This window comes from Oncorhynchus clarkii, chromosome 23 (genome assembly GCF_045791955.1).
Source record: "Oncorhynchus clarkii lewisi isolate Uvic-CL-2024 chromosome 23, UVic_Ocla_1.0, whole genome shotgun sequence".
In the NCBI taxonomy this organism is placed as follows: Eukaryota; Metazoa; Chordata; class Actinopteri; order Salmoniformes; family Salmonidae; genus Oncorhynchus; species Oncorhynchus clarkii.
Genome location: NC_092169.1, coordinates 22,710,306 through 22,736,361, shown reverse-complemented (window position 1 = coordinate 22,736,361; position 26,056 = coordinate 22,710,306). Strand labels below are relative to the sequence as shown.

Genomic DNA, 26,056 nt, shown 5'->3' with positions numbered 1-26,056 from the left:
GCGCACTGTCGCACACAATCTATTTTAAGTCCGATCACTGCTGCTCTTGAGATGAGGCTGCAGTAGGATCTTCATTTGAGACTGTTTGCTACAGCAGGAAAATAATCTGCAATAGAAAATGTGAATTATTTCGTTCATTTTATAATTAATGGACATTTTTGTAGGGGTTGATTTAAAAAAAACTTTTGGAAGGGAAAATCAAGTCTTAAATTTCAGTGGAAATTACAAACTTCAGAAGCCTTTTTAAAACCTCAAATACACTATAAGTTTAAAATGTCCTGCATTGCAATAAAGTTCTCCAGCAATAGAGGGATCAAATTAAGATCCTACATTTGTATACAACCAGTGCCTTTTTATCTTGGCCTGCAACAGAACGAGACAAGATTGTCAGTTTAAGAGTCTGCGTGTGTGTGTTTTGAGATGCAGTTTCTACTGCGTCAGCAGGTAAGCTTGATATGGCTTGCTAGATCCATTGTAGGCATCAAACAAGCCAATCCGTCTCATTTGATTACAAAGCTGATGTAAGTGCTGTGCCAAACTTTTACTACAGGTGGCAGAGTAGCCTAAGTATGTCAATCAATTGAAAGTCTTGGGAATTTAATCTCAATAGAACACACAATGCTCATCAATGCCATTTGACATATTACATAAGTCTTTAATAATGTGTAAAAATGCCATATTTGATGGCTGGGTCATGATGGCCTGGTTCATGTCCTATTTTTACTTTAGGCTGACAGACCGTGTAGGCGGAGTGGCTGATCTTGGGTTGTTCCTAAAAGGCTTTAATGGGAAGCAGGTCTTATGTTGGCTTTCATGTCGAAGCCATGGGTGTTCTCTTAGATTCAGTGATCTCTTACACTAGCGGGTGTTCTTGTTCAAGAAGTAATAGGGAAATGCGTCTGTTCTTTTTTGGTCTCAGGTGAGAAAGCTGTAAAAAAAATATATATATATATATATATGCATGCAGTGCATTAGGAAAGTATTCAGACCCCTTGACTTTTTCCACATTTTGTTACGTTACAGCCTTATTCTAAAATGGTTTAAATAACTGTTTTTTTCTCATCAATCTACACACAATACCCCATAATGACAAAGCGAAAACAGGTTTTTCAAATGTATATAAAATAAAATAAACTTATTTGCGTAAATATTCAGAGCCTTTGCTATGAGACTCAAAATTGAGCTCAGGTCAAAGTCAAATAAAATTGTATTTGTCACATGCGCCGAATACAACAGGTGTAGACCTTAACGTGAAATGCTTATTTACAAGCCCTTACCAACAATACAGTTCAAGAAATAGTTAAGAAAATATTTACTAAAATAAAATACATTTAAAAAAGTAACACAAAATAACAATATCGAACTACATACAAGGAAGCAACATCTCAAGACATCAGTCAGGCAGGAAGTTGAAGCTTGGTAGCAAATTAGTCTTCCAAATGTACAATGACCCCAAGCATACTTCCAAAGTTAGAAAATTAAAACATTTGTGGGCAGAAATGAAAAGTCGTGTGCGATCAAGGAGGCCTACAAACCTACACCAGCTCTATCAGGAGGAGTTGGCCAAAATTCACCCAACTTATTAAGGGAAGCTTGTGGAAGGCTACCCAAAACGTTTGACCCAAATTAAACAATTTAAAGGCAATGCTACCAAATAGTAATTGAGTGGATGTAAACTTCTGACCCACTGGGAATGTGATGAATAAATAAATGCTGAAATAAATAATTCTCTACTATTATTCTGACATTTCACATTCTCAAAATAAAGTGGTGATCCTAACTGACCCAAGACAGGGAATTTTTTACTAAGATTACATGTCAGGAATTGTGAAAAACTGAGTTTAAATGTATTTGACTAAGGTGTATGTAAACTTCTGACTTCAACTGTAGGTCCTGGATGGCAGGAAGCTTGGCCCCAGTAATGTACTGGGCCGTGCGCACTACCCTCTGTAGGACCTTGCAGTCGGATGCCGAGCAGTTCCAATACCAGTCAGTGATGCTCTCGATGGTGCAACTGCAGAACTTTTTGAGGATCTGAGGACCCATGTCAAGTCTTTTCAGTCTCCTGAGGGGGAAAAGGTATTGTCATGCCCTCTTCACAACTGTCTTGGTGTGTTTGGACCATAATAGTTTGTTGATGTGGACACCAAGGAACTTGAAGTTCTTGACCCGCTCCACTACAGCCCCGTCGATGTGAATAGGGGAGTGTTGGGCCCTCTTTTTCCTATAGTCTGCATTCAGCTCCTTTGTCTTGCTCACATTGAGGGATTGTTTTTGTCCTGGCACCACACTGCCAAGTCTCTGACCTCCCTATAGGCTGTCTCATTGTAGTCAGTGATCAGGCTGTTGTCATCAGCAAACCTAATGATTTTGTTGTAGTCGTGCTTGGCTACGTAGTCGTGGATGAACAGGGAGTACAGGAGTGGATTAAGCACACACCCCTGATGGGCCCCCGTGTTGAGGATCAGCGTGGCAGATGTGTTGTTGCCTACCCTTACCACCTGGGGGTGGCCCGTCAGGAAGTCCAGGGTCCAGTTGCTGAGGGAGGTGTTTAGTCCCAGGGTACTTAGCTTAGTGATGAGCTTTGTGGGCGCTATGGTGTTGAACGCTGAGCTGTAGTCAATGAACAGCATTCTCACATTGGTGTTCCTTTTGTCCAGGTGGGAAAGGGTAGTGTGGAGTGCGATTGAGATTGCATCATCTATGGATCTGTTAGGCGGTATGTGAATTGGAGTGGGTCTCGGGTTTCCGTGATGATGGTGTTGATGTAAGCCATGACCAGCCTTTCAAAGCACTTCATGGCTACTGACATGAGTGCTACTGGCGGTAGTCATTTACGCAGGTTACCTTCGCTTTCTTGGGCACAGGTGCATCCTGTTTCCTTTGATCATCCTTGATGATTCTACAACTTGATTGGAGCCTGCCTGTTGTATATTTTATTGATTGGACATGATTTGGAAAGGCACACACCTGTCTATATAAGGTCCCACATTGACAGTCCATACCATAGCAAAAATCACGCCATGTGGTTGAGGGAATTGTCCCTAGAGCTTTTATTTGTATTTATTTTATTTTACCTTTATTTAACTAGGCTAGTCAGTTAAGAACAAATTCTTATTTTCAATGACAGCCTAGGAATAGTGGGTTAACTGCCTTGTTCAGGGGCAGAACGACAGATTTTTACCTTGTCAGCTCAGGGATCCGCTCTTGCAACCTTTTGGTTGCTAGTCCAACGCTCTAACCACTAGACTACCTGACGCTCCGGAATTGGGGAAGGGTACCAAAAACTTTCTGCAGCGTTGAAGGTCCCCAAGAACACAGTGGCCTCCATCATTCTTAAATGGAAGAAATTTGGAACCACCAAGACTTCCAATAGCTGTCAGCCCGCAAAACAGCAATCTGGGGGGAAGGGCCTTGGTCAGGGAGGTGACCAAGAACACAATGGTCACTCAAAGAGCTCCAGTGTACCTCAGCGGAGATGGAAGAACCTTCCGGAAGGACAATCATCTCTGCAGCACTCCACAAATCAGGCCTTGTGGTAGAGTGGCCAGACAGTAGCCTCTCCTCAGTAAAAGGCACGTGATAGCCTGCTTTGAGTTTGACAAAAGGCATCTAAAGGACTGCTAGACCGTGAGAAACAAGATTCTCTGGTCTGATGAAAACAAGATTGAACTCTTTGGCTTGAATGCCAAGAGTCACGTCTGGATGAAACCTGGCACCATCCCTACGCTGAAGCATGGAGCTGGCAACATCATGCTGTGATGTTTTTCAGCAACAGGTACTACGAGATTAGCCAGGATCGAGCCAAAGATGAATGAAGCAAAGTACAGAGATCCTTGATGAAAACCTGCTCCCGTGTGCTCAGGACCTCAGACTGGAGCGACGGTTCACCTTCCACCAGGACAAAGACCCTAAGCGGGAAAAGTCTTGGAATGTCCTTGAGTGGCCCAGCCAGAGCCCGGACTTGAACCCAATCGAACATCTCTGGAGAGACCTGAGAATAGTTTCTCCCAATCTTATAGTGTCAGATCCAAGAAGACTCAGGGCCGTAATCACTGTCAAAGGTGCTTCAACAAAGTACTGAGTAAAGGCTCTGAATACTTATTTAAGTGTAATATTTCCTTTTTTAAATTGGCAAAAATGTCTAAACCTTTTGCTTCGTCAATATGTGGTATTGTGTGTTGATTAATGAGGGGTAATTTTTTTGAAATCCATTTGGATTAAGGCTGGAACGTAATAACATTTGGAAAAAGTCAAGGGGTCTGAATACTTTCCGAATGTACTATATGTACTCTACCGGCCAAATGTTTTAGAACACCTACTCATTCAAGGATTTTTCTTTGTTAACTATTTTCTACATATTCTGAAATATGCTGAGCACTTTTTTGGCTGTTTTTCCTTCACCCCTGAGGTCCTACTCATCCCAAACCATCTCGATTGGGTTGTGGAAGCCAAGTAATCTGATGCAGCACTCCATCACTCTCCTTCAATTCCACAATAACTACCTAATATGCACAAATCTAAGTAAAGGGATGGAATAAGAATATGTACATATAAATATATGGATGAGCAATGTCAGTGGCATAGATGCAATAGATGGTATAAAATAGTGTATATACAAATGGGTTGAGTAATGCAAGATATGTAAACATCATTATTGAAGTAGAATTATTAAAGTGACTAGTGATCCTTTTATTAAAGTGGCCAATGATTTCAAGTCTGTATGTAGGCAGCAGGTTCTGTGTTAGTGATGGCTGTTTAGCAGTCTGATGGCCTTGAGATGGAAGATTTTTTTTAGTCTCTCGGTCCCAGCTTTGATCTCACCTCATGGAGGATAGCAGGGTGAACAGGCAGTGGCTCCGGTGGTTGATATCCTTGATGATCTCTTTGGCCTTCCTGTGACATCTGGTTCTGTAGGTATCCTGGAGGGCAGGTAGTTTGCAACCCGGTGATGCGTTGTGCAGAACGCACCACCCTCTGGAGAGCCCTGTGGTTCTGGGTGGGGCAGTTGCCGTACCAGGCAGTGATACAGCCCAACAGAATGCTCTCAATTGTGCATCTGTAAAAGTGTGTGAGGGTTTTAGATGACAAGCCAAATTTCTTCAGCCTCCTGAGGTTGAAGCCTCCTGAGGTTGTGCTGTTGCACATTCTTCACCACACCATCTGTGTGGGTGAACCATTTCAGTTTGTCAGTGATATGTACGCCAAGGAACTGAGAACTTTCCATCTTCACTACTGCTGTCCCATGGATGTGGATAGGGGGGTGCTCCCTATGCTGTTTCCTGAAGTCCACGATCATCTCCTTTGTTTTGTTGACGTTGAGTGAGAGGTTGTTTTCCTGACACCACACTCCGAGAGCCCTCACCTCCTCCCTGTAGGCTATCTCGTCGTTGGTAATCGAGCCTACTACTGTTGCGTCATCTGCAAACTTGATGATTGAGTTGGAGGTGTGCTTGTCCACGCAGTCATGGGGGGAACAGGGAGTACAGGGGGGGGGCTGAGCACCCACCCTTGTGGGGCCCCGGTGTTGAGGATCAGCGAAGATGTTATTTCCTACGTTCACCCCTTGTGGGTGGCCGTCAGGAAGTCTAGGACCCAATTGCACAGGGTGGGTTGAGACCCAGGGCCTCAAGCTTAATGATGAGCTTGGAGGGTACTATGGTGTTGAATGCTGAGCTATAATCAATTAACAGCATTCTTACATAGGTATTCCTCTTGTCCAGATGGGATAGGGCAGTGTGCAGGCGATTGCATCGTCTGTAGACCTATTGGGGCGGTAAGCAAATTGAAGTGGGTCTAGGGTGACAAGTAAGGTGGAGGTGATATGATTCTTGACTAGTCAAGAATGAAAAACCGCTTCTATTACAAGGCCATCAGACAGTTAAGCAGCCATCACTAGCATAGAGAGGCTGCTGCCTACATACAGACTTGAAATCATTGGCCACTTTAATAAATGGAACACTAGCCACTATAATAATGCCACTTTTTAATAATGTTTACATATCTTGCGTTACTCTTCTCATATGTATAAACTGTATTCTATACTATCTATTGAATCTTAGCCTATGCCGCTCTGACATTGCTCATCCATATATTTATATATTCCATTCCTTTACTTACATTTGTGTGTATTATGTATTTGTTGTGGAATTGTTAGATATTACTTGTTAGATATAGTTGCATTGTCCGAACTAGAAGCACAATCATTTCGCTACACTCGCAATAACATCTGCTAACCATGTGTATAACATCTCTCAATAACATCTGCTAACCAACATTTTATTAAATACATTACCCTTTCGTTCCATTGCAAAAACCACTTCTACTAGTCCCCTCTTGCTATGTTGGTGTGTGTGTGCAATAAAGTGTGTTCTGTACATCTGTCGTCTACTTGTCATTACCACGCTTTCTAATTGAGGCTCAGGGACTTTTGTGCCTATATTTAACCGGCACCTCTTTCGGAGACCAACACTAATTGGTGGCGCTATTTTCATGGTCCTTCAAGCCGGATAAGGAAGTATACTATGGCGAGATGATGAACTAACTCAGCTCTAGAGATGCTTGGCCTGCCTCACTGAAAGATGCCTGGCCTGCCTCAGTGGGAGAACTACCTCCACCAGCATTAAGGACACGAACCGTCCCAACTCCTGCTGGACAGCGTGGCTTTATGGGCATCATGAGCACCTTGTCCCGCACCTCCCGCTCCATCCATGTTAATGAAGGGTTGGCATCATGGAGCGGCGAGCCTCTGTCCGAGTCTGGTGCCGTACAGCTACCAGACCCTGTTACAGTGCCTTGCGAAAGTATTCGGCCCCCTTGAACTTTGCAAACTTTTGCCACATTTCAGGCTTCAAACATAAAGATATAAAACTGTATTTTTTTGTGAAGAATCAACAACAAGTGGGACACAATCATGAAGTGGAACGACATTTATTGGATATTTCAAACTTTTTTAACAGATCAAAAACTGAAAAATTGGGCGTGCAAAATTATTCAGCCCCTTTACTTTCAGTGCAGCAAACTCTCTTCAGAAGTTCAGTGAGGATCTCTGAATGATCCAATGTTGACCTAAATGACTAATGATGATAAATACAATCCACCTGTGTGTAATCAAGTCTCCGTATAAATGCACCTGCACTGTGATAGTCTCAGAGGTCCGTTAAAAGCGCAGAGAGCATCATGAAGAAGAAGGAACACACCAGGCAGGTCCGAGATACTGTTGTGAAGAAGTTTAAAGCCGGATTTGGATACAAAAAGATTTCCCAAGCTTTAAACATCCCAAGGAGCACTGTGCAAGCGATAATATTGAAATGGAAGGAGTATCAGACCACTGCAAATCTACCAAGACCTGGCCGTCCCTCTAAACTTTCAGCTCATACAAGGAGAAGACTGATCAGAGATACAGCCAAGAGGCCCATGATCACTCTGGATGAACTGCAGAGATCTACAGCTGAGGTGGGAGACTCTGTCCATAGGACAACAATCAGTCGTATATTGCACAAATCTGGCCTTTATGGAAGAGTGGCAAGAAGAAAGCCATTTCTTAAAGATATTCATAAAAAGTGTAGTTTAAAGTTTGCCACAAGCCACCTGGGAGACACACCAAACATGTGGAAGAAGGTGCTCTGGTCAGATGAAACCAAAATTGAACTTTTTGGCAACAATGCAAAACGTTATGTTTGGCGTAAAAGCAACACAGCTGAACACACCATCCCCACTGTCAAACATGGTGGTGGCAGCATCATGATTTGGGCCTGCTTTTCTTCAGCAGGGACAGGGAAGATGGTTAAAATTGATGGGAAGATGGATGGAGCCAAATACAGGACCATTCTGGAAGAAAACCTGATGGAGTCTGCAAAAGACCTGAGACTGGGACGGAGATTTGTCTTCCAACAAGACAATGATCCAAAACATAAAGCAAAATCTACAATAGAATGGTTCAAAAATAAACATATCCAGGTGTTAGAATGGCCAAGTCAAAGTCCAGACCTGAATCCAATCGAGAATCTGTGGAAAGAACTAAAAACTGCTGTTCACAAATGCTCTCCATCCAACCTCACTGAGCTCGAGCTGTTTTGCAAGGAGGAATGGGAAAAAATGTCAGTCTCTCGATGTGCAAAACTGATAGAGACATACCCCAAGCGACTTACAGCTGTAATCGCAGCAAAAGGTGTCGCTACAAAGTATTAACTTAAGGGGGCTGAATAATTTTGCACGCCCAATTTTTCAGTTTTTGATTTGTTAAAAAAGTTTGAAATATCCAATAAATGTCGTTCCACTTCATGATTGTGTCCCACTTGTTATTGATTATTCACAAAAAATACAGTTTTATATCTTTATGTTTGAAGCCTGAAATGTGGCAAAAGGTCGCAAAGTTCAAGGGTGCCGAATACTTTCGCAAGGCACTGTATATGGTGTTACAGTCCTCACGTAATAATGGAAGTTTGATTTACTTTATTTTGCCCCTCAGCTCCTGCCGTGCGCATTTCTGATTCAGAACTGACAGATTTATTGGCACTTCCACTTCAGGTAAACACAAGCAAATTAAATGTACGTATAGTAGACACGAAAGGAGGGGATAGTGGGTGAAGATAAGGGGCTGGGGGAGAGGAGGGAGTTGTGATGCTCCTCCGTGAAAAATTAGCCCTTAAAGGATACTGATTGCTACAGGAAATGTAAGATTTGGCCGGTGGCTCGGCTCGGGTTCTGTGGTGTCTAACATGGTTTTGGCTGCTGGTGTTGACACTGACGCTGTCCTGGCCCCGGTCTTGGCACGGACTCCCAACTGTTCACTACTGAGCTCCGGTCACCTGAAATAGAAAGGGAATATTGGAGTCAGAAGGGATTTTTGAAATGTCATAGGATACTAGAGTCGGTGCATGTGCATGCATGCTTGTGCACGTTCCAATGTGTAATAGCTGACCAGGCTCCAAGATACTCTGCTGTCTGCCAAAGGCACCAAGTGTAGTGTTAAGTGAATGATTTGTCTAATATGTCTGCGTTTAGTTGAGCAAACTGCTGAATCTGAGCCATGAATTACCTTGGACAGGTTTATCTGGCAAGCCTCTCTTTCTGTTTGCTAAACAGATGGAGGTAATGATGGGGATTTGATGAGGGAGAGCGAGCAATGCAGCCTCCCTACAGTATGCCAGTCTCCCGATTGCCTATTAATTCACTGACACTGAAGAGTGGTTGTGCTGACTCGTACCTTTGTCGTGCTCGTGCACACACACACTTGCTTGCACACGCCAGTGGCGTAATTAGGCCTGGGTATGATCCAGCACCTATGTGAGTTTCCATAAACACACATCACTTGCGCTATGCAGTATATTTTTGTTTTACTGACACATTGTTATGACTGAAATAAACAATACAATATAATGCTCTAGGCAGTTGCAGGCACTGCAAGAAGCACCTGGAGTGACACAGTGCCTGCTAGTCAAGATTTCACAACGCAGTGGACCGCTCACATCACAGATGTTCTTAATGTTTACTACACTCAATATATTTAACCCTGTTTTAAAATGAGCAATGTTGAGGTGGTAAAACTGACCAAATTAATCAGAGAGGTCTTATAACCGATTCCATTCTACTAGTAAACATGCTTGGCTCATGTCTGTTATTTCCATATACACTGTAGGCTATTAACTATTTGTAAAAAACTGCCCATTTATTAAATTGGTAAAATTATTTAATTTAGCTTTTATTTTTATTTTTTTTTCACTTGGCTACTTACTTTTTTTTATTGTAAAATTGTCGAGAGGTTAACCTGAAAGTAAGTATCTCATTGCAATGTATACTCAATGTATATCGTGTAAATGACAGTGCTGAGAGATCATGTATTTTCAGGTAGAGAGATCCTCTACCTCGCGAAGCAACATCTGCTCTCTGTCACATCACAATGCATCATTCTTCTCTCTTCTGTAGCAAGTGTAAAGAAACAGACTGGGCAAGTAGATGCACATTGGGATTATGGTCATTGTAGTTAATTACCAAGTCTTAGCTGAACTTTGTAGAAGATTGGCATGTTGAAACTACATTTGTTTCAATCCTACCCACAGCTGGCCGCACACGAGTAATCATCAATCCGTAGTGCAGCTGCATGTGACCCGGTCATAATGCCTGTGGTAAATTTGGATTGACTATGGATATCCTTATGGGGCTAGTTAATAAGAATATTTCATTCATTCAGATCTAGGACGTGTTATTTTAGTCTTCCCTTTATTTTTTTGAGCATTGTATTATCTAATAGATATTTGAAAAACACCTTGAGAATTGATTATAAAAAATGTTTGCCATGTTTCTGTCGATATTATGGAAATAATTGGGATCGGCGTTGTCGTGACCGCTATTTCCGGTGGATTTCTGAGCATAACGTGACAAACAAACGTCGGTATTTTGGGTATAAAAATAATCTTTATGGAACAAAAGGAACATTTGCTGTCTAACTGGGAATCTCGTCAGTGAAAACATCCGAAGATCATCAAAGGTAAACGTTTAATTTGATTGCTTTTCTGATTTTCGTGACCAAGCTTCCTGCTGCTAGCTGGACATAATGCTATGCTAGGCTATCGATAAACTTACACAAACGCTTGTCTTGCTATCGCTGTAAAGCATAATTTCAAAATCTGAGACGACAGGGTGATTAACAAAAGGCTAAGCTGTGTTTCGCTATATTTCACTTGTGATTTCATGAATATTAATATTTTCTAGTAAGATTATTTGACCGTTGCGCTATGCTAATTAGTGTAGGTGCTGACAATTCTCCCGGATGGGTAGTTCCAAGAGGTTAACCTCTCTAGGATATGGGACGCTTGTGTCCCACTTGGCCAAAAGCCAGGGAAAATGCAGGGTGGCAAATTCAGATAAAATGATATAAAAATCTAACTTTCATTAAATCACACATGTAAGATACTAAATTAAAGATACACTCGTTGTGAATCTAGCCAACATGTCAGATTTTAAAAAGGCTTTCCGGCGAAAGCATAAGAAGCTATTATCTGATGATAGCACAACAGTAAACAAAGAGTAGCATATTTCAACCCTGCAGGCGCTACACAAAACGCAGAAATAAAATATAAAACATGCCTTACCCTTGACGAGCTTCTGTTGTTGGCACTCCAATATGTCCCATAAACATCACAATTGGTCCTTTTGTTCGATTAATTCCGTCCATATATATCCAAAATGTCCATTTATTTGGCGCATTTGATCCAGAAAAAAACAGCTTCCAATTTGCGCAACGTCACTACAAAATATCTCAAAAGTTGCCTGTAAACTTTGCCAAAACATTTCAAACTACTTTTGTAATACAACTTTAGGTATTTTTAAACGTTAATAATCAATCAAATTGAAGACGGGTCTATCTGTGTTCAATACAGGAAGACAACAAACCAACGCTACTTTTCAAGTCTTGCGCAACTCTCAACAGTGTTACCCAGTTCTTAGGTAGCTGTACTTCATTGCACAAAGGAATAACCTCAATCAAATTCCAAAGACTGGTGACATGAAGCGGTAGGAACTGAAAACAAGTTCCTAAGAAATATTGTTTCCCAATGAGAACTCACTCAACAGACAGAGACCTCAAAAAAAAAAAAATCTAAACGGTTAGTCCTCTGGGACTTCTCCTGCTACATAAGTTATGTTATACTCACAGACATGATTCAAACTTCAAAGTTTTCTATCCAAATCTACTAATATGCATATCTTATATTCTTGGCATGAGTAGCAGGACGTTGAAATTGGGCACGCTATTTATCCAAAAGTGAAAATGCTGCCCCCTATACGTTAAGAAGTTAACACAGGTGTGAGTATTGACGAGAACAAGGCTGGAGATCACTCTGTCATGCTGATTGAATTCGAAAAACAGACTGGAAGCTTCAAAAGGATGGTGGTGCTTTCAATCATTGTTCTTCCTCTGTCAACCATGGTTACCTGCAAGGACACGCATGCAGTCATCATTGCTTTGCACAAAAAGGGCTTCACAGGCAAGGATATTGCTGCCAGAAAGATTGCACCTAAATACACCATTTATCGGATCATCAAGAACGTCAAGGAGAGCGGTTCAATTGTTGTGAAGAAGGCTTCAGGGTGCCCAAGAAAGTCCAGGAAGCGCCAGGACCGTCTCCTAAAGTTGTTTCAGCTGCGGGATCGGGGCACCACTAGTAAAGAGCTTGCTCAGGAATGGCAGCAGGCAGGTGTGAGTGCATCTGCACGTACAGTGAGGCAAAGACTTTTGGAGGATGGCCTGGTGTCAAGAAGGGCAGCAAAGAAGCCACTCCTATCCTGGAAAAACATCAGGGACAAACTGATATTGTGCAAAAGGTACAGGGATTGGACTGCTGAGGACTGGGGTAAAGTCATGTTCTCTGATGAATCCCCTTTCCGGTTGTTTGGGGAAAAGCTTGTCCGGAGAAGACGAGGTGAGCGCTACCATCAGTCATGAGACCATTCATGTGTGGGGTTGCTTCTGGGAGTGGGCTCACTCACAATTTTGCTTAAGAACACAGCCATGAATAAAGAATGGTACCAACACATCCTCCGAGAGCAACTTCTCCCAACCATCCAGGAACCATTTGTTGACGAACAATGCCTTTTCCAGCATGATGGAGCACCTTGCCATAAGGCACAAGTGATAACTAATTGGCTCGGGGAACAAAACATCAATATTTTGGGTCCATGGCCAGGAAACTCCCCAGACCTTAATCCCATATGAGAACTTGTGGTCAATCCTCAAGAGGCAGGTGGACAAACAAAAACCCACAAATTCTGACAAACTCCAAGCATGCCATCAGTCAGGATGTGGCCCAGAAGTTAATTGACAGCATGCCAGGGCAGATTGCAGAGGTCTTGGAAAAGAAGGGTCAAAACTGCAAATATTGACTCTGCATCAACTTCTTGTAATTGTCAATAAAAACCTTTTACACTTATGAAATGTTTAATTATACTTCAGTATTCCATAGTAACATCTGACAAAAATATCTGAAGACACTGAAGCAGCAAATTTTGTGGAAATTAATATTTGTCAGTCTCAAAACTTTTGGCCACGACTGTAAATCGAACCGTAACCTTAGCAAGCATTTGCTTATTAATTAACAGACAGTTTGTTGATAGTATGACTATCCAAATAAAGTGTGAGAATTTGTTTAGAATGGGCTTTAAGGAGTGTCTGTTGAATGACATAAAATGGTTTTTATGCCAGTGGGACCAGAAGACTGCTATTGGTTGTTCACTATGAGATAACAGTAGTAATATTGAGTCCATAACCGAGAGGTAGGGATTATCTAGAGGGCCTCAGGGCAGTCACACTAACATCAAACAGACTACTGGATTCACTTTCAACTGGCTCCAACTGTGTGTGTGTGCTTGTGACTGGGCCAGTGTGAGTCACGAGTCAAGCACGCCTCACATATCTATGAATGTTTGATGTGTGTCAGACTGACACTAGATACAATCCTATTGAGTTGCACCCTCTCCTGCTGAACATCCGGTCCTAATGGCCTGGTACTCAGGACTCTATTGTCCCTCTAACCACTTTGACATCAATGCAAATGCAATTGAAAATCACATCAAGCACTTATCATCAAAACAGTAGTTGGTAGTTATTAGGATCCCCATTCACTGCTGCAAAAGCAGCAGCTACTTTTCCTGGAGTCCACATGAAACATGACCTAATACATAGTACAGAACATTATTAGTCAAGGACTCGAATACATACATTTAAAATGTTACACACAGCCTACATATCAGTACATACACACTATCTAGGTCTAATACATAATACATAGTACAGAACATTATTAGTCAAGGACTGGAATACATTTTAATTGTCACACAGCCTACATATTATTGCATTCACACTATCTAGGTCTAATACATAGTACATAACATTATTAGTCTCTTCACAGTCCCCTGTATGCAGTGTTGTTTTATCTGTTTTTTTTAATTGTTTATTGCTAGCTTGAGTTACCTGAGGTGGCGCAGAGTTCCATGTAGTCGTGGCTCTATTTAATACTGTGCCTTTCCCAGCCTCTGTTCTGGACCTGGGGACTGAAGAGACCTCTAGTTGCATGTGTTGTGTGTCTGAACTGTTTACCAACTGCTTGAACAGACATTTCGGTACCTTCAACACATCAACACCTTGCACAAAGACCAATCGTGTTGCAGTCGATCTCTCCTCAACTTTGAGCCAGGAGAGACTGACATGCATTTTACTGACACTTTTCTTCCGTGTGCGTCTAAGTGCAATACGAGCTGCTTTGTTCTGGACCAACTGCAATTGCTGCACATGACCACACAGCTGGGCAGTAGTCCAGGTGCGACAAAACTAAGGCCTGTAGAACCTGTCTGATCAACTGAGATGTTTGAAGTAGCCTCAAAACTGATCGGCGGGAAATCACGCGGCCTCCCTTCGCTATTCGAGTGCACAAAGATGACGTCTTTTTTCACCGTTCCTGCATATTTGATAATGGGCCAGTCTAAATTGAAACAAATGTTACATATTAGTGAAGACAATATTAAATTGAGAATAGTCTGATGGATGAAAACATGATCACTTGATTCGAGAACAGCTGTGCAGCCTGAGGCAAGGAACAGAGCGCAAGCTTTTTTTTTGCTACTTTCTCAAAAGATTTTTATAATTCACAGCTAAAGTTGCCAAATAACTCTAAATCTTCAAATGATCACATTTAAGCTCAACATGCCACTTCATATGCACACTCTCTCCATAATGGAAATAATATCTGTTCTATTTTATTCAGCCAAGTTCAGTTATTTTCTTCTTGCTATAAAATCATATAAAATAAAATGACATGGGACTTAGAAGCAAGAACAAGCCTACAACCTATGGCACAGAGCATAGCCAGATAGCACAGGCCTGCATTAGGCCAACTCATATTTTGTTCTTCTGAAATACATGTAATTCATATTATGTTTCTTTAGACCTGACTAAAATAAATAATGGATTTATTGTGATGGTGTATATTAAATTATTTAGACTTTTTTAAAATGTAGATGTTCCAAAGGTGAGCATCAGTTGCTTGTATGTGTGGAGGCCTGGAGATGCTAAACATGTTTGTTAGATAATGATCAATTACCGTGAGACCGACAGTCTTTTGCATGACAATAACGGGCTGACAAAATTTAATGACCGCCACAGTCCAAGACACACATACACAATCCATGTATCAAGACATAAAAATCCTTCTTTAACCAGTCTCCTCCCCTTCATCTAAACTGATTTGAAGTTGATTTAGCAAGTGATATCAATAAGGGATCATAGCTTTCACCTGGCCAGTCTGTCATGGAAAGAACAGGTGTTCTTAATGTTTTATATACTCAGTGTAGCGTGAAAAAACAAATAATATGGAACGTTGAGCCTTCATTCGTCCCTATTTTAATTTTCAGAAAAATCATATTAAACACCAAGAAATGATCCATTCATATTGTTCTTGAAATTTTGGCTTTGGACTAAATCTACAGAAATATGAAATGCTGGGGCAAGATACTGCCATGATCCCAACTTTCTCTCCTCTCACTGTGCACCTGTTGAAACAGAAACATGTACGACTGTGGAGACAAAGGGGTGGCAGATCATGAGAAACAGTTGAAAGTAACAACAAAACAGATGTTTTATGTCATTGGTAGTTGTGTACTTTCATTTCCATCAACTGACAGACATGGTAACCAAATTGGTAAAATGTGTATATCAAAGATTCCACCACCCTCCTATCTCCTTAATGTAAATATGTATTGTTTTCCAGACACTTTGACGTCGGGCTGTATCACTGGCTTATCAGGTAAGACTCAAATTTTCAACATTTCCTAAAAATGTGTATGATAATTTTAAATAGGAAAAACCTATATAGACAAATTAAGAGCAATTGTGTTAGAAATGCTATACCAAAGGATGACATTCGCGTAGACATTTGATACCACATGATTGAAGTACAGTTGAAGTCGGAAGTTTACATACACTTAGATTGGAGTCATTAAAACTCGGTTTTTCAACCACTCCACAAATTTCTTGTTAATTAACAAACTATAGTTATGGCAAGTCGGTTAGGACATCTACTTTGTTCATGACACAAGTAATTTTTCCAACAATTGTTTACAAACAGATTATTTCACTTATAATTCACTGTGCCTTTAAACAGCTTGGAAAATTCCAGAAAATGATGTCATGGCTTTAGAAGCTACTGATAGGCTAATTAACATAATTTGAGTCAATTGGAGGTGTACCTGTGGATGTATTTCAATGCCTCCCATCAAACTCAGTGCCTCTTTGCTTGACATCATGTGAAAATCAAAAGAAATCAGCCAAGACCTCAAAAACAAAATTGTAGATCTCCACAAGTCTGGTTCATCCTTGGGAGCAATTTCCAAACGCCTGAAGGTACCACGTTCATCTGTACAAACAATAGTGTGCAAGTATAAACACCATGGGACCGCGCATACCACTCAGGAAGGAGAAGTGTTCTGTTTCCTAGAGATGAATGTACTTTGGTGCGAAAAGTGCAAATCAATCCCAGAACAACGGCAAAGGACCTTCTGAAGATGCTGGAGGAAGCAAAAGTATTTATATCCACATTAAAAAGCGTCCTATATTGACAACCTGAAGGCCACTCAGCATGGAAGAAGCCACTGCTCAAAAAACGCCATATAAAAGCCAGACTACGGTTTGCAACTGCACATGGGGACAAAGATCATACTTTTTGGTGGGATGTCCTCTGGTCTGTTGGAACAAAAATAGAACTGTTTTGCCATAATGACCATCGTTATGTTTGGAGGAAAAAGGGGGATGCTTGCAAGCCGAAGAACACCATCCCAACCGTGAAGCACGGGGCTCGCATCATCATGTTGTGGGGGTGCTTTACTGCAGGAGGGACTGGTGCACTTCACAAAATAGATGGCATCATGAGGGAGGACAATTGTATGTTGATATATTGAAGCAACATCTCAAGACATCAGGAAGTATAAGCTTGGTCACAAATGGGTCTTCCAAATGGACAATGACCCCAAGCATACTTCCAAAGTTCTGGTGAAATGTGTGGGCAGAACTGAAAAAGCGTATGCGTGCAAGGAGGCCTACAAACCTGACTCAGTTACACCAGCTCTGTCAGGAGGAATGGGCCAAAATTCACCCAACTTATTGTGGGACGCTTGTGGAAGACTACCTGAAACGTTTGACCCAAGATAAGCAATGTAAAGGCAATGCTACTGAATACTAATTGAGTGTATGTAAACTTCTGACCCACTGGTAATGTGATGAAAGAAATAAAAGCTGAAATGAATCATCTTCTCAACTATATTATTCTGACATTTCACATTCTTAAAATAAAGTGGTGATGCTAACTGACCTGAGACAGGGAATTTTTACTTTGATTAAATGTCAGGAATTGTGAATAACTGAGTTTTAAATGAATTTGGCTAAGGTGTATGTATTTTTCCGACTTCAACTGTATGTGTAGAAATTTGTTACCACAAGATTGGAAAAATGGAACACAATTGAAATATATGGTTTTGATGCCTTCCTGCAACATCAGCATGTTTCAAATTAACATGGGTGGGAAAAGTAAATTTGAAAAAGTGTATTTCTTTCAAGCCTTTTAAATTTATTAGGGGTTCAAGCAGCGTAACTGGGTGAAATCCTATTGTATTTGTTGGCCTTCATTATTTCGGTTCTCCTTGGATGTGGTGAAAAAATGAAAATTCCCATAAGGCCTAGGAGAATGCAACTTGGCATGATGGTAAAGGCCCATGGGCTACACCCTCTCATGCAATGCCATGCTAATTGGCTAGATGGTAGCACTATAACAAGCAATTGAAAGTGCAATCTTTGAAATGTCCTTCACCCCGTTTGACAGTCATGAAATTCGATACATAGGCCCCTCTCCTCACAAGGAACAAATTTGGAACCATAAGGTCTGACAATATGGATTTTCTGCCATTTAGAATTTTGTGAAAAACACTTAAAACACTACTCCTCTGGCACCGAATGACCGATCTGCACAAAACTTGATATATATAGATATATATATAGACCAAGGTCTCTCATCACAATATTTTCTAAGCTAGCATCTCAAATAACATGGCCGCTACTGACCAATAAACATTCACGTGGGCATGGTCTGGCACATAAACACGCATAAATCACACACAGATATTTGTATTGTAACAAGACTTGATACACATGTTCCAAACACTGTCAAGACAACATATGCAAGCACATTCTGATGGACCATGGACTGATGGTGGCGCTGTACCGGGCACATGTTTATACTATCTTTTGATTTGTTTGACTGAGTGATTATGGTTGGCACGCATGCTCGGGATGAGTGTAGCTAACCTGTAGAGTATGGTTCAGTTTGGCCGCATGGTGGCACTGTTGGGCAAAAATAAATATTGTAAAATATTGTGTTTGCATTGTATGTGTGAACTGCGGGGCTCAGAGTAGAACCTGTAAAACAATAATAACCAACCTGTGTTCAACTAGTATCTCTGTTCAAAAACACTGTTTGCGGTTTTTGTGGATTGTCCTTTCCTACTTGTCCCTAATGTTCAGAGAGGAAGCGGTACATAACCAAGTGAAGTTAACAAAGTGTACCTTGAAAGTATATATATATATTTTTTTTATTTAACTACCTCAGATACTGTACAATTATTTTCTTTTGTTACCTTAAACTGCAGTTTCTGTGGGTGCTCGGCTTAGTTCGAAAAGATTCTTACACATACCTTACTAATTTTCACAATCAATGTGCTGAATCAGTGGGAAGCTTTTTTTCCCCCACACAATAAAAGCAGCATAGAAATATGGTGTTTAAGTTCCTCTATTAAATATGTGTCCTGGTATATTTGGGAAGCGCTGTTTGTACTCCCTGTGAGCACATTCATTGTTGAATATTCAAGAGCTCAGTAAAATTCCCTGTACAAAAACACACGTCATTACTACCTACATAGGCTTGTGCCAATGTGGATCTCCAGCAAACAAAAGATGTTTGATCCACTGCTGTATTTGCATGTATTCATTATTACGCTGTGTATTGCCATCACAGGTGAACCACTTGTGTGGCATATTTTTTTTTTGTATTTTTTGCTTTGTTCGAAAAATGCTCATCTCTTTGAGTATGCGCATATAAAACACATGCATAATGAATCTGTGTTCATTTCTACTTTTAGTTTTTTTGTGTTTTTAATGATGGACAATAAGCCCTGAATGTGTTAGTTTGGGCTCTGTGCTCGGTCTGGTGATTGCATTTGGAAAAAGGTTCCTCACCTTGGGTTACCACACCATCATTCTCAGGTCAGTCACCTGCCATAATGTCCCCAGTGAAGAGATCCATCAACCTAAACTTGAAGGGCCAGGTTCCCGGACCAAGATAAAGGCTAGTCCTGGACTAACCTATATATTTTCAATCGGAGGTCTCAATTGAAAATGTATTTTTACTGCAGGAATAGACCTATTCTGTGTTTTCCTGCCAAATTCAATCAAAACCATTGACTAGAGAGAGAGCATTATTGTGCTCTAAGAATGCAGTCATGGTCTCTGCCATTACATACAATGCTTTGAATTATATACTGAACGAAAATATAAATGCAACATGTAAAGTGTTGGTTGGTTTCATGAGCTGAAATAAAAGATCCCAGAAATGTTTAATTCACAGAAAAAGCTTATTCCTCTGATTTTAGTGAGCGTTTCTCCTTTACCAAGATAATCCATCCATGCTGACAGGTGTGGTATATCAAGAAGCTGATTAAACAGCATGATCATTACACAGGTGCACCTTGTGCTGGGGACAATAAAAGGTCACTCTAAAACACAATGCCACATATGTCTCAAGTTGAGAGGGAGCGTGCAATTGGCATGCTGACTGCAGGAATGTCCACTAGAGCTGTTGCCAAAGAATTGAATGTTAATTTCTCTACCATAAGCCACCTCAAACATTGTTTTAGAGAATTTGGCAGTATTTCCAACTGGCCTCACAACCGCGTACGATGTCTAACCATGCCAGCCTAGGACCTCCACATCCAGCTTATTCACCTGCGGGATCGTCTGAGACCAGCCACCCGGTCAGCTGATGAAACTGTGGGTTTACCAACTGAAGAATTTCTGCACAAATTGTCAGAAACCGTCTAAGGCAAGCTCATCTGCATGCTCGTCTTCCTCACCTGGGTCTTGACCTGACTGCAGTTCGGTGTCGTAACTGACTTCAGTGGGCAAATGCTAACCTTCGATGGCCACTGACACGCTGGAGAAGTGTGATCACGGATGTATCCCGGTTTCAACTCTACCGGGCAGATGGCAGAAAGCGTGTATGGCATGGTGTTGTGTGGACGAGCCATTTGCTGATGTCAACGTTGTGAACAGAGTGGGGTTATCGTATGGGCAAGCATAAACTACGGACAACAAACAATTGCATTTTATCGATGTCAATTTGAATGCACAGAGATACCGTGACGAGATCCTGAGGCCCATTGTCATGCAATACATCAGCCTCCATGTTTCAGTGTGATAATGCACAGAACCATGTTGCAAGGATCTGTACACAATTCCTGGAAGCTGAAAATGTCCCAGTTCTTCCACGGCCTGCAAACTCATGGAATGCTCTGGATTGACGTGTACAGCAGCGTGTTCCAGTTCCCGCCAATATTCAGAAACTTTGCACAACCATTGAAGAGTAGAACAACATTCCACAGGCCACAATCAAAAGCCTGATCAACTCTATGTGAAGGAGATGTGTCGTGCTGCATGGGACAAATGGTGGTCATACCAGATACTGACTGGTTTTCTGATCTACGCCCCTAATTGTTTTTTAAATCTGTGACGAACAGATACAGATCTCTATTCCCAGTCATGTATAATCCCTAGATTAGGGCCTAATGAATTTATTTCAATTGACTGATTTCCCATATGAACTTGTAACATTTTTTAAATTGTTGTATGTTTATATTTTTGATCAACGTATAATTCCTATAGTTGAAGTCGGAAGTTAGCCAAATACATTTAAACTCAGTTTTTCACAATTCCTGACATTTAATCCAAGTAAAAAGTCCCTGTTTTAGGTCAGTTAGGATCCCCACTTTATTTTAAGAATGTGAAATGTCCGAATAATAATAGATGTATTTCAGCTTTTATTTCTTTCATCACATTCCCAGTGGGTCAGTTTAAATACACTCAATTAGTAATTGGTAGCATTGCCTTTAAATTGTTTAACTTGGATTAAATGTTATGGGTAGCCTTCCACAAGCTTCCCACAATATGTTGGGTGAATTTTGGCCCATTCCTCCTGACAGAGCTGGAGTAACTGAGTCAGGTTTGTAGGCCTCCTTCCTCGCACATGCTTTTTCAGTTCTGCCCACAAATGTTCTATAGGATTGAGGTCAGGGCTTTGTGATGGCTACTCCAATACCTTGACTTTGTTGTCCTTAAACCATTTTGCCACAACTTTGGAAGTATGCTTGGGATTATTGTCCATTTGGAAGACCCATTTGCGACCAAGCTTTAATTTCCTGACTGATGTCTTGAGATGTTGCTTCAATATTTCCACATAATAGTCCTCTCTCCTGATGCCATCTATTTTGTGAAGTGCACCAGTCCCTCCTGCAGCAAAGCACCCCCACAGCATGATGCTGCCACCCCCGTGCTTCACGTTTGGGATGGTGTTCTTCAGCTTGCAAGCCTCTCCCTTTTTCCTATAAACATAACGATGGTCATTATGTCCAAACAGTTTTATTTTTGTTTCGTCAGACCAGAGGACATTACGCCAAAAAGTACAATCTCTGTCCCCATGTGCAGTTACAAACCATAGTCTGGCTTTTTTATGGCGGTTTTTGAGCAGTGGCTTCCTCCTTGAGCCATGGCATCATTTTCTGGCATTTTCCAAGCTGTTTAAAGGCACAGTCAACTTAGTGTATGTAAACTTCTGACCCACTGGAATTGTGATACAATGAATTATAAATTAAAACTGTCTTTAAACAATGGTTGGAAAAAGTACTTGTGTGATGCACAAAGAAGATGTCCTAACCGACTTGCCAAACTAGTTTGTTAACAAGACATTTGTGGTGTGGTTGAAAATCGAGTTTTAATGACTCCAACCTAAGTGTATGTAAACTTCCGACTTCAACTGTATGGATAAAATGCTTTGAACACTTGTAATAACACTATATAAAAGCTATCCATGACCATCATTATTATCCATATCTGTTATAATGGAATTTAGGTACCCTCCACCTCTGAACACTGATACAATGTCCATCTGTAGCGGTTTCCCTATCTTCCTCAAAGGTTTCTTCTGATTAAATGTTTTCTGATTGTGATGCTCGGCTCCCCGTCGTCGACACCAAATTATATGCACAATGCCCACGTCCCCAGCTCGCCAAAGTGGTCCTGAAGTAGTTCTAATGCAGTTTTAAATCCGCTTTAATTGTCTGTAGCATCCCTGCATGTGTTAAAGGTCCTGTTCCACAGCTCTCTTAAGGCAATCAAGTCTTCTCTCCCACGTAGGCTGCCTTGTTGCATTGTCGCCATCGTCTCCACTCATACACCACTATAAGGCTTCATCAGCTCTCTTAATGCTACAATCTGGAATTTGATTATCAGTGGGTATACTGGATATCATACATTTTAAAGACCAAAAATGTATGTACCAATCACAGACTGTACCTTTTTAATGTTGTCGCCATGCAAATAGCCTCAGCCCACCTGAGGGAGCTTGGCAAGCATGTAAAAGCTTGGAACAAGTGATGGGGTGTTTAAACCAGTGCACGCACAGCCGTTAAACAAGACTCAATAAAATGAAGGGACAGAACCCTTTATAGATCTAATTGCCTTGTTAAAGGCGGTTGACTAAGTTCTATTACACATTTCGGAACATGCTAACCTTGGTGACAAAGCTTGCCAGATAAATGCACTCTCTTTTTGTGATGTATTTTTTTGCGGTGCATTTCAAAGGAAAATGCTGCCGTTTGTATTGAAGGAAGGCGCCCAAAATGCAGGCTCATCATTCAGATGCAGATGTTTCCACTGCAGCTCTCCAGCGCACACATGCACACACACCCCCCAGCAGACTGTCAGTTAAACCGCAGAACGCTAGCTAACGTTCTGATATTGCAGCACAGTGAGATAGTAGCGGACCTGAGTTCAAATTCTATTTGAAATCATTTCAAAACGACCTAGACTGCCTGGAGTGCCAGACGGGCATGGCTTTCCACTTGAGACTTTGCTGTTGATTCCAATGCAATGGATAAGCTTAGTCAAGCTCAGCTAAAGCATTTGAAATGGTTTATTATAACCCAGGTCTAAGCAGCAGCACGGTGAGATACTAGAGAGGGCCCCAGGGGACACATACACAGACCATACAGAGCTCTAGTAATAATAACAGGACAAATCCCTTGACCATCTGAAATAGTGGTCGTTATTCACACTGTTTGCGTACCAAATGGCATCCAATTCTCTATTTAGTGCACTACTCTTGACCAGGGCCCATAGGACCTCGTAGGAACCAGTCTCCTTAACCAGGGATGTGTATCTAGAGATGTGACATTTCAATTTACGTTTAACGTTAAGATGAAGGGGAAATACATTACTGAAGGGGTTACTACATTCAGTGTTTTTCCCCCTGTCTGTTTATTACTGCTTTTGTGTATTTAGCAGGGCTGTCCACATACTTTTGTATATATAGTGTATAGAGTGTATTTGGGAAGTATTCAGCCCCCTGACTTTTTATACATTTTGTTATGTTACAGCCTTATCCTAAAATTGATTAAATTGTTTTTAGTCAAGGGGGTTGAATACTTTGAATGCTATGTTTAAACTATATAAAAAAAGTATGTGGACAGCCCTTCAAATTAGTGGATTCGGCTATTTCAGTCACAGCAGTTGCTGACAGGTGTATACAATTGAGCACACCGCCATGCAATCTCCATAGACAAACATTGCCAGTAGAATGGCCTTACTAAAGAGCTCAGTGACTTTCAACGTGGCACCGTCATAGGATGCCACCTTTCCAACAAGTCAGTTCGTCAAATTTCTGCCCTGCTAGACCTTCCCTGGTCAATTGTAAGTACTGTTATTGTGAAGTGGAAATGTGTAGGAGTGACAACTGCTCAGCCGCAAAGTGATAGGACAATTAAGCTCACAGAACGGACCGAAGCACGAAAAAGTGTCTGTTCTCGGTTCTAAACTGCCTCTGGACGCAACATCAGCACAATAACTTTTCGTCTGGATTCATGAAATGAGTTTCCATGGCTGAGCAGCCGCACACAAGCCTAAGATCACAATGCCAAGAGTCGGCTTGAGTTGTGTAAAGCTCGCGGAGTGGAGTGATGAATCACGCTTAACCATCTGGCAGTCCGACAGACAAATCTGATTTTGGCAGATGCCAGGAGAACGCAACTGAATGTTCGATCTAGGCCCCTTAGTTCCAGTGAAGGGAAATCTTAACGCTACAGCATACAATGACATTGTAGACAATTCTGTGCTTCAAACTTTGTGGCAATAGTTTGGGGAAGGCCCTTTCCTGTTTCAGCATGACAATGCCCCCATGCACAAAGGTAGGTCCATACACAAATCGTTTGTCGAGATCTGTGTGGAAGAACTTGACTGGCCTGCATAGAACCCTTATCTCAACTTCATTGAACACCTTTTGGATGAATTGTAACACCGACTGCGAGCCAGGCCTAATCGCACAACATTGTAACAGTGCCTGACCTCATGAATGCTCTTGTTGCTGAATGGCAGTAAGTATCTGCAGCAATGTTCCAACATCTAGTGGAAAGCCTTCCCAGAAGAGTGGATGCTGTTATAGCAGCAAAGGGGGGATCAACTCCATATTAATGCCCATGATTTTGGAATGAGCTGTTCGATGAGCAAGTGTCCACGTACTTTTGGTCATGTAGTGCATCTACTGCTGTACATATCATTCTTAGTATTCCTTGTCTAAGTTTATCTGGTGTAGATGCATATAGATTGTATTTGGATTACTGTTACAGTGCTATTTGGGTTGTTAATTAGACTATTTGTGTTTTTAAAATAATGTGTTCATTTTTGGTTATTTGTCGACTGGTTTGACATTTTACTGCGTTGTTTGGAGCTAGTAGCAAGCATTTCGCTGCACCCTCTATAACATCTGCTAAACTATGTACGCAACCAATACACTTTGAGTCCAGGGTCCAGAGCTAGCTCTGTCTTGACCCCATTGGTTGACGAGCGCAAGCAAATTACTGTTATTCAAGCTGATGGTGACCAAAATGTACAAAAAAGACTTGCATCCCAAACACACATAATCCAAGAAACGTGGGCAGGCCTCTCTGGCCTAGAAGTTCTCACGCTGCCATCACCTGCAGTAACTCTAATAGCCCACCACTGTGCTCAATCAAGACTTAACAAGACCTCCTGGCAGAGCACAGCACCTGATCCGGTTGCTGCTGCCACCTGGGGCTGGAGTTTTGGAAGTGATAGTGTAGTGTCTAATTGTGCTCTTAAGAACTCAACTACCAAACTATTCCATAACGATATGCATAGCAACAATAGCAAACAATGTGTCTGGGGCACAATTTGATTCAACAGTGAACAAACAGGATGATTGACAGAGTATAGATCTAATAGAGCGAGTGTTGCTCTGGTAAGAACAGTGAGTGTCTGTCAAAGTGGGAGGTCTAATCTTTTTCTAGGGCTGTGTTGGGAGATTGGGTGCAATCAGGTGTTGCTGTGTTACATTGAGTGTATGTGTAAAAGCTGTGGTATAATCTGTGTTCACGATAGGAGGGCGTGATGTAAGATTTGGTGCCTGGTCGACCGCTGTCTCCCTTAGGGATTAGTGAGACGCCACAGGAGCAGAGTGAATGACAACAGGCAGCCTCCCAAACACAGTCGTTTTAATTGTTTAAGTGACACAGAGGAGATGACAAATCCACCCCCACACGCTCCAGAAAAGAAAAGCACACTTTCTAGTCTACGTTGGTGATATGTTTCTATGTTTCTAGGCTAGATTTTGTTGTGCTATTCTAATCTCAAACCGTTTTCTCAACTGCTTTCGCTCTCTTTCCCTCTCCTTTCTTT

General features: G+C 41.4%; 1 protein-coding gene across 2 annotated transcripts in view; it reads left to right on the top strand.

Moving 5' to 3' along the window:
* Positions 1-26,056, top strand: part of LOC139381506 (hedgehog acyltransferase) — a 103,117-nt gene that overhangs the window by 31,791 nt on the left and 45,270 nt on the right. For both annotated transcript variants that reach the window (XM_071125108.1, XM_071125107.1), the window contains one exon: positions 15,762-15,797. In XM_071125108.1, the coding sequence (XP_070981209.1) occupies positions 15,762-15,797 (36 nt within the window). The remainder of the gene's footprint in view (positions 1-15,761; positions 15,798-26,056) is intronic.